A 9,851-nucleotide genomic window follows, 5' to 3' on the forward strand; every position below is an offset into this window, starting at 1 on the left:
TAAATTGATTAATCTAAAAGTAAATTAATTGACCAATAAAAAAAATTAAAAAATAAAATTAATAAAAAATAATAAAATTAAAAAAACTATTGACTTGATTTTTTATCTAACCTAAATTTAAAATCAAAAAATTCAAAAGTTGTTTTAGTATGATCAAGTTGACCTGATTGTTCCAAATATATCTCAAAAAATTATTTTTAAGGCTAAAATAAAAATAAAATAACAGGATTGAAAAAAAATGTTTTCATTTATGGAGCTCTGTTTATATGAACAATAATAATAAAAAATCTTATTTTTTTAATGTATAGGTTAATATGTTGTCATTTTATTTTTTTATTATAGTTAAAATTCAGCTTGTTATAATAGATTAATGTGATGATTTATCTTATCAGGTTTAAACTTGTGATAAATTTGTGAAAATGTTTTTTTTATAAAAATATATTATTTCAAATAAAATTAACATAATATAATTTATAGAGTTTTCTTTTTTAAAAAAAAAAACTTGGCTTGAATTTTAAGAAATAAATGATTTGGTCCTTCTTTTTTTTTAATTATCAAGTATTTTTTGTTCTCTAGCGTTCTTTAATAACTTGGTTAGTGTACCTATGCTGCTGGCTTGCATAATGAAATTTATATAAATATTAAATTGTTCCTTGTTAAAAAAATTATTAACCAATCTTTTTTCTTACAACAACTTAGGAGTGTTTGTTTTAGTGGTTAAGTATGCTTTTTAAAGTATTACTATGGAATTGATTGAGTTAAAATTGTATAAATTAGTTGTTAAATAAACACGATAAACTCCAAAATATATTTGAGTTATTTTTTATTAAAATGATGTTTTTTTTTAAATATTAGTATTGATTTAATATGATTAGATCAAGTTTAAATTAATCAATAAAATTATTAAAAACTCAGGTAGTTCAACTTATCCTGAGTTATGAATTTTCTAAATCAATTCGTGAAGCCTAGTAGAATTTAACAACTAAGTATCCAAACCCTCTGGTCAAACTTTGCATGAAAACAATCGCAATTATATTTTCAAACACATACTTTGAATTTAAATACTTGAAAAAGATGTTTGCAACAATAAATCTAATTAAAAGAGAAATAAAAATTGAATTTTTTAAAAAAAAAACCCTAAAAAGACTCCTTTTTAGATTTTAGGTTAGGTTTTTCACCAACCCGACCCAGTCTGGGCTCCAAGTTCACAGATTTGCAGGTTGACCCTCCAAGCCATGTCTTACAACTAGGGTCAAGATCATCCAGGAAACAGAACACCCAGCCTGCATGGTAGGGGGTCGATGATGCCTTGTGAATCCTAATAGCATCAACAGCTGAAAGCCTGATACTGATAGCTGCAAAATGCGTAAACAAGTTCGTCTGTTCGGCTGAAAATTCGGTATGAAAATCACCATTAGTGAACCAAAACAACCATCCTGAAGGTAATCGTGTACTTGGAAGGGGATAGAAGCAAAGCCTGGAGGGAACACAACAGAGGAGAAATAAAACAATAGCTAAACCTGATGGAAAGATGACATTCAATAAGGACATATCTGATGACTCCAGTATTCTTTCTGGAACTTTAAACTATCAGCCTCAGTACTCCATGCGAACAATTTGGACAAATCTATTTTACATTCCCTAGAGACCAAGTCAATAGCAAACATGCAAGATTGAATCATACACTTGCCTGAAATGATCCTAGCAAGAGAAAAGGAAAGGAGACAGAATCCTAAAGAGTTTGGTTAATTCAATTCATTCCTCTTGAAATCGTAACTGCAAATATCATCAGGCCTGAACTATCGACTTAGTTTTGCTTTCACTACATATGCAAACATTGTGGGATATGCAAAGTTCACTCAGAAACCAGCAGCCTGGAAAGATTAAATAGATAATAATTGAGGGAAATGTCCATCCAAAATATTGATACAGCCGGTAAATAAAGCTTGAAAAAGGCATTTCATTTGCAATCAAGTAATGAGTTAAATAACTAAGTTGATTATGTTTGTTTAAATCAACTTTCATATAGTTTAATTTAAAACTTAGCTAAGGTGAGATTCCAAGTTGACAGGTCACCGGATTAATCTATTTGATCGAGCTAGTTGTAACAACACTATCCGGGAAAAACCGAATTAATGGGATAGAAAATGTTAAGTTAGCCAGGATTTCATTTTCATTTCATTTTGGTCCTACATTGTGATTATCGTAATTTTTCATCCCTTATTTAGCAATCCTTGCAACTACTCTGACTTCATCAATGTCAGGCTATCACGAGAAGTGCATGAGAAAAGTCAAGAATGCACATCATATGCTAGAGCAGAAATTTGACTACAATTTCTTCAGGTTTAGGTCTATAAATAGGAACAAACTGTGTCTCCATGCTATTTCCAAAAGAGTCATTCATCTTCACAACCAGAACTAAAACCTTCACTCAGGTTTTCCACGAGGTAAAGCATGGATCTTGGAAGAAAGACTTGGAGGAAACTAAAGCATTAGTCTGCTAATGCATTGTCAAAGTCTAATATATGGTTTAATTTCCTCCAATATCTTACTTTCAACGGTTCATGGTGAGCATTAACCAACGAAAAGATTGAGAAGAAGGGTGGCAACTGGCATGGATCTTGAACGTGTAAGAATTGGAGGGAAGTAAACCCTATAAGTTGCCTCATCTTTTGAGTGCAAACCATGCGATTTAGTATCCTCCAATATCTTACCTTCATTGGCTCTTGTATAGAGGAGTTGAAGTCGAAAATATAACCTATCCTTCTTTAGCTAGTTTCCCGTATGGTCGAAGCATGGATCTTGGATGTGAGAATTGGAGAAAACTAAAGCATTTGTGGAGACCATATGGTTTAATTTTCTCCAATATCTTATTTCCAAATGGTTCATGAGTATCAAATAATACAAATGATTCTAGGAAAATGGCAGTCATCATGGATCTTGAAAGTGAGAATTGAAGGAAGCTAAACCATGGAGGTTGACTCTTCTTGTAGAGCACAGACCATATGATTTGGTTTCCTCCAATATCTTACTTTCAATGGCATTAAGAAAGCAACAGAGGAAGATCTAGTCTTTGTTGACCATATGCATCAAATCCCACATTTTTTTTCTTTTTCTTCTCGAGTTGAATGGATCCTAGAAACCTTTAAGAGTCCCATCAAAGCACAATAAACAAAGGAAATATTGGGAAAATGTCACCTTTCAACAATTTTGCACCAACCCAATATTTTGGAAGAGTCATACTCTGAGAAATCTTGCATGAACTGGCTAGTATTATTTTCCCAAGTGATTATTCTTAGCCTAAAATTTGATGTCGATATCTTAATCACAGCCCTGAATTTTGATTCCAATTGCATAGCATACAAAGGTTTGATGTATGACATTGAAGATTCATGGAAGCATCAGGTTGGGCTTCTAGTTAAGGACTCCGGGATTGGGTAAATATATAGTTCCTGAGTGGGTTGGTGCACAGCCTTTTGATTCAGATGTTCAAGCTATCCATGCGTCGGAAGGTGCCTTGCCAATGATCCTGCCTTGGAAGCCTGAGAAGGTTGAATTAGCTGTGAAGGTTGCATCCTGAGCTTCTGTTAATCTTCTTGAAGACAAAGAGATTATGTGTGTGATGGTAATCTTGAAAAGGTAAGGAATTAGTCCATTGGAGTGTTTTTGCAGAGGTCGAATTAAGGTTGTTCTACGTTCCACTCTCCACTGTAAGATGCTCTGTTGCAGCCCTCTCTTTCTATCAGGATCCTGATGAGTTTTGGAACTCAGACCATGTGAAGCTCCAGAAGTTCCCTTTCAATGGTGTGCTTTCTCTGGAAAAATATGTACGACCTGCATTCTTCCTTGGATAATAAGCAGGCCTATGTTTTAGTTGAGGCATTCAAGTTTTAGGGCAGAACTTCTTCACAGCCCCAAAACCCTCCTCTTCCTTCTTCCCCGTCACATTCCTCTCATCCTTCCTCTCCCTCCACTCCACCACCGACCTTCCTGAAACCCTCCTCATTCCCGAAACCCCATCGCCATATTTCTCGGCCTTGTCTTCCTTCGCCTATACTGGCTCCACAACAAAGTGGTTTTAGTATGAGGTTTAAATCCTGATGACCAGGCCCATTTGTCTACGTGGCCGATTACATTTTAAACTGCAGTTTTTTATGTTTAGTATAAATATTTTTTATTTAAAAATATATTAAAATAATATTTTTTTTATTTTTTAAATTTTATTTCAGACATAAACCCATCAAAACAAAAACAAAAAAATTAATTAAAAAAATCAATTTTTTAACAAACGGACAGCAGCCACGTTGCCAAATAGATTCTAAGAAAGTACACACAACTTTGATAAAAAGAAATCTATGTTTATACTTAACACCGAAGCATGCGCAACATTAGATTGTAAAATAAGCAATTTATTGGAAACAGAGCAGCACTTGAAAATCTGTAGACTCCACTAGCAAAGCTGGCGAACAAGCAAAACTAAAATCTCAGTAAGTTTCTTCCAATAATATATTGGAAAAACCTTATTTTCTACACTGAGATTGTGTTCGAACCGTTTAACTCAATCAATTCTTAGGTTTGATGAAGCTCATAATAACCTTTCAGTTCATCAGCAACAATTCTGTAGTTTTGTTGAGCCAAAATCACAATTATAGGCAGTCGGCCATAGTCATGCAAAACGCATTCTCATTGCTTTGATAAACGGAACTGGTAGCGTGCTTGAGGATCTCATGTCCTTGACACTAGCTTGGTTTGTTTGACATCCATCGTCACCGTGCCACCTTTACTCCTATTCTTGAAAGCATTTGGTTTTGTGAATGGCGAGGAATTTGAGTCAGGATGAATCACTTCAGAGACAATCCTTCGTGGTTTTCTGGCCATTACATGGCTGGAGGTTTTTTTGCCATAATAAGGGTAAAGCTAAAAAGACAGTGCAGACTACTAGGCAAATACCAAAGTACCTTTTATCTCAGATAAATTTATGAAGATCCGTCTTCGACGTTTCTCTTCTATCCTTACACATTAATCAAACGCGAACTTATGGCTTTGTGGGAGTAAAGGGTATAGTCATAGACGTTGTGAAGGTTAAGAAAAACAAATGCAAGGAGGTAATGAAGAGAGAATGGCCTTTCTCTCTGTCATTGTCAACAAACTGGACACCATTTTATATCAAGAGTTGGAGACATACAACACAGAGAGCATGCATTAACCAAATACTCCATTAGGGCCGAGTATGTTTTAGATGATGAGTTGGTAGGTCATCCCCCCCTTTCTGCTTTCAGTGCTTAATCCTTCTTCATGTCCCTAAAAGAGGATCAAGGTGGGCCAACGGTACAATTGGCAGCCAATAGGTAAGGTCTTACATGCCAAAAGTTTGGGAACTTTTGTATGATAAAAAGACTTGTAGGCATAAGCTAGAGATTCAGTGCAAATTCATCAAGGTAACAAATCTCAATCATTTTACTCAACCTAATAATTTAATTTGGTCATGATCTTATAGACCTTAAATAATGAAAACTAATCCAAACAAACATCAATATAATGAAAAAAAATATATAAATCATATCAAAATCTCAAAATAATTTCTATTGAATAATGCTTGAAGAATTTGTATACACTCAGTTCAGAGCAACTATTCAACTAAATTGCCTTGCACCCATGGACCATGGGGCAATAATAATAAAATTGAAAAACTCAAGTCTATATATGATACCCAAGTTGGAGTCAGAAAAACTTGTAAATTCTTTCTGAAATAATCCAATCCCAGAAGAATCTTTCTTGCAATCTAGGGTATGGAGACCACCTCCTTTAACCCTATTAAAAACTCCGGTCTACTGTCTCTCCATACCGTCAATGGCAATTTATTTGTAGGATATCCTTCATATTCTTTAGTTTCCTTTTATTTACTGAATACTGGTGTTTTGTAAAATACTCTATGCTGCAGCTACTCCAGCAAAAAATAACAGAGGAGAGGAGCAGGGCGTTACAGAGCACTCTTGTTTCTTCCGAGCTTCAGACCCAGACTTCTCCTTGAAATCTTCAATTCTGATATGTTTATCGCGGCACTCTGGACTGCAAAATGCATTTTCACCCCTGCAAACAAGGACCCATTTCTGTTTTAGTAGCGCAAAAGGAGTGTGTGATATGAGATAAGAGAATGAGAACCGAAAGTTCTCAAGGCTCAAGTTAAAAAAAATATTCTAACAAAGCCTTCCTAAAAGAATCAGGAACCACATGCAGAAGCAAATGTCAATTATTAGGTGTTTCTACTGCAGCACAATTCTCAAACAAAGTGAGAACTTGTTACTTATTTTCGGGAATGGAATAACAAAATGACATTTTACCAACTACAATTTTTCATCCAAATCCCGCAAATTATAGTCCAACCTCAAATCTTTTTAAGGCTATATAGCACTTGTCTTTCTTTTATAATTTGTTCGAATTATAGCATTTAATGCATTCTGAGGTGCTAAAGGGTTATAGCAATAGAACTAGACTTTCAAACACAGTTCAATTGCTATAGCCCTTTAGCACCAAACTTCTGCAACCAAACACAGTTCATTGTAAACAATCCCATGACATGACTCTATTACACAATTTCAAGTCCTGCAACGTAGGGATAAAGAGCCATCAAGTGCTTTTGCAGTGATTTTTTTAATTTGAAAAGAAAAACCCATGTATATAGTTGACAAGGCATCAATGCTTCATTTGGTCACCAAGCTGGCAGCACAAAGGTTTCTTAGCCAACACAAACTGTAATTGACTGTTCTAATTTTCACCAAGTTGCACCATCATTCTTCTGCTCGGGAATTAGTTGGTCCTATTTCTATGGAATGGTCTCCTTAACTAAAATAGAAAAGTGCATCCAACTTGCTGCATACCCATTTCATACTGAATTGTGGTGTATATAATCATTTAGAGGTAGCTTAATAAGATAAAATCAACTAAAACATTGCTTTATTTTATCATTTGCACTCATCGGATTGCAGTGTTCTATTTCAACATTTTTGTATGAATAAAATGAAATACAAAATGAGGTTGCAAAGTTCTATTCCAAACAGTCAGCGAGTCCAAATTCATGCATGAATTGAAAAGAGCATCACTTATGAACAATTCTTTCAGAATTCATGTATGCAGCCTAAAACATATGAGATTCAGGACAACAATGGAACCCCAAATAAGATGCTGGATAAACCACCTTGAATCAAATTCTTTGAGATAAAGTACATTGGCCCAAATCGCTAATTTTGAATGGCCTGATATTAAACATAAAAAGATAGAATTAACTGCTATTAAACCCCACAACGAAGCAGCTACAATTGAACTTTTTTAAACCAGTTAACTTTTATAACATCAAGTACTCAAAAGAGATAACGAGATCAATTAATGCTCTAATTGTACGGCATCTTTGGTCGAATTACGATCATATTACCCATTTCTAGTCCACATGTTTTTCAGAACAAAGAAATCCGAACATAAATATGTTCTACAGAAATGGAACTTAACAGAAGACCCGATCGATTGTATGATCACATAAGCTATCCCGTGTCATGTCCACATTTTCCATGACAAAGTAATCCAAAATAATCATCTTTTAAGTGGAAGTTTTAAGTCAAAACTGGTAATCTACTTGAATAACAATGCAGCCATGACAGAAACAGCAAGGGTAAGCAATATTTTGTCCAAACACAGATTTGCCAACTAATCCATTGACGGTTAAGCCATCGACATCTATTAATATATTTCCAATCAACAATTTGCACTTTCCAAACAAAAAATTTCATATCAATTCAAGGCCAAGCAACAATCCATGCTCAAAAAAGAAAAATCATCAGTCAATCAGAATTCACACAATTCCAAACAATTAAACCGCTAAAATTAAAAAGAAAGCAATCCTTTATGTACCTGTACATGAAAATGTCCAGCCCCTCAAGCAGCTTCTTGCAGAGATGGCAAGAACTCAAGAAATCCTTGCTCCAAAACTCCCTCCTTTCAGCAGTAGCAACATCAATGGGCATCATCACAGCTGGTGAAGCAGCATAAAGCAGTCCAGAACCAACATCAAACCAACTCACTGAATCAACACAAACCTTATCATCATAATAAACACTCTTCTTAATAACATTATTCCCAACATGAGAAATCACACAAGTATAACTCTCATCATTCTCATCAACAACAACACCACCTTTATCAAAATTCCACACCCCAATGCCTCCTTCTTTGAAACATGAAGCAGGTTTCTTCAATGAAACAACAGGGACAGGACTGGATCTTGGTGACAAAGCAAAGTCAGAGACTTTATCAGACTCATCCATTGCAGCAACAATTCCCAACCCAACAGCACTACCACCATTCTTAAAATTCCTAGGTGATTTGTTAGCCATTGAAAAGGTCTCAGTTAAGGTTGTAAACAAAGAAAGACTGATTCTTGGCCTCTTTTTCTCCATTTTCAGACCAAACTGAGACATGGGCAACTCTCAAATCTTGAATTCTTCAAAATTCAAGACAAGGGTTTTCTCTTGTAAAGAGAAAGAAAGGGTTTGGAGTGTTTCCAGGTATATATGTCATGGAAGTGAGACTTAAATGGAGAGATATTAATTACAACAACTCAGAGATTTTAGAGAGAGAAAAAGAGAGAGACACCACTGCTAAATTTAGAGTAGTGAAGAGCAAAAGAGAGAGATTCTATGAAGCTAGATTTATGGGGGAAGATTTTTTTAGAGAGAGAAAGAGAGCTCTCTGCTTACCTTGTAGAGAGAGGGGGGCTTCAATGCCTGTGATTTCAGTGGAGAGGGGAATATAAACAGTTTGTACTAATAATTATTTTGATTAATTAATTAATTATAATAATTTGTTTGTACTTAAACAACTTATTGTTATTTAGTGATTATTGCTTTTAGGTCCTCCTACCTTTTTTTATTCTCTAATGTTTCCTTAAATATTTTTCATTTTACTGTAATCCTTCTTAATCCATCATTTTATTTTCTATTTTACTTAATTAATCATCATCATTATTCATCATATATAAAAACATATATATTCCACCAATACAGAATCCAATTATTGATAAATTAGTTATATATGCATGTTTAAAGAGATATTTATTCTTTAAGTCAAAATTTAAACATCTTTGTGAATATAATTAAGAAAATATAAATTTAATATATATAAAAATAACAAGGGTTGGACTCATACTTAAGATTTAAAAATAAAAACTTCCTTTTATTTATTTTTCAAAAGAAATTTTTATTATTTTTTTATATTATTTTAAAGTTGAAATGTTTGTTTAGTAATGCAGTAACTTCTGTTTTTTAAAGTTTTTTAAAGTGTATTTCAAATTATTTTAGGTCTAAAAAAAATAAATTTATTGTTTTTTAAATATTTTTGGATTGTTTTAGTATGCTAGCATAAAAAATAAAAACATCTTAAAAAATATTATTTTAATATATTTTTAATTAAAAAATACACCACATCACATTATTAAATACACAAAATCTTGAATGCATACGTTGCATTGGTAAAAAAAAATACGGTTAATTAAGTGAAGATTTTAATAATTAGTATAGTCTAGTTATAAAGAAATTGGCAAACTATGAAACTAGCTTTGAGTACAATTTCTGAGCATTTTACGCTTGTTAATTTCAATATAAAATGAAGGGCAGCATGGACTTGCATTGACTTTGTCTTGACCTAACTCACAAAACTCCAAATGTCAGTAATTTCATGACTCAGTATTACCTTCGACAGGACACCTGATTTGTGATTCTTAAGACTGAAATCTTTTCAAACTTTACCCTAATTTCTCTGTGATTTTCTTCTTTTGAATTCTACTTGTTTTGTAACATTCGGCA

At 33.5% G+C, this 9,851-nt stretch overlaps 1 protein-coding gene across 1 annotated transcript; it reads right to left on the reverse strand.

The window, feature by feature from the left end:
- Positions 1 to 5,560: 5,560 nt before the first annotated feature.
- On the reverse strand, positions 5,561 to 8,784 carry LOC18109942 (FCS-Like Zinc finger 14). The gene is made up of 2 exons (XM_006388178.3): positions 7,903 to 8,784; positions 5,561 to 6,090 (listed from the first exon to the last, which is right to left on the reverse strand). Exons 1-2 carry the CDS (start codon positions 8,466 to 8,468, stop codon positions 5,931 to 5,933), a joined length of 726 nt encoding a protein of 241 aa, XP_006388240.2. The 5' UTR covers positions 8,469 to 8,784; the 3' UTR covers positions 5,561 to 5,930.
- Positions 8,785 to 9,851: the final 1,067 nt, after the last annotated feature.

Source organism: Populus trichocarpa, chromosome 18 (assembly GCF_000002775.5).
Source record: "Populus trichocarpa isolate Nisqually-1 chromosome 18, P.trichocarpa_v4.1, whole genome shotgun sequence".
Classification (NCBI taxonomy): Eukaryota; Viridiplantae; Streptophyta; class Magnoliopsida; order Malpighiales; family Salicaceae; genus Populus; species Populus trichocarpa.

Bases quoted from the DNA above. Each gene is read 5' to 3' on its own strand.
- LOC18109942 (XM_006388178.3), bottom strand. From the start codon at position 8,468: ATGTCTCAGTTTGGTCTGAAAATGGAGAAAAAGAGGCCAAGAATCAGT. The intron at 6,091-7,902 runs GTACATAAAGGA...CCTTGTTTGCAG, and splicing joins CTGGACATTTTCATGTACAG to GGGTGAAAATGCATTTTGCA.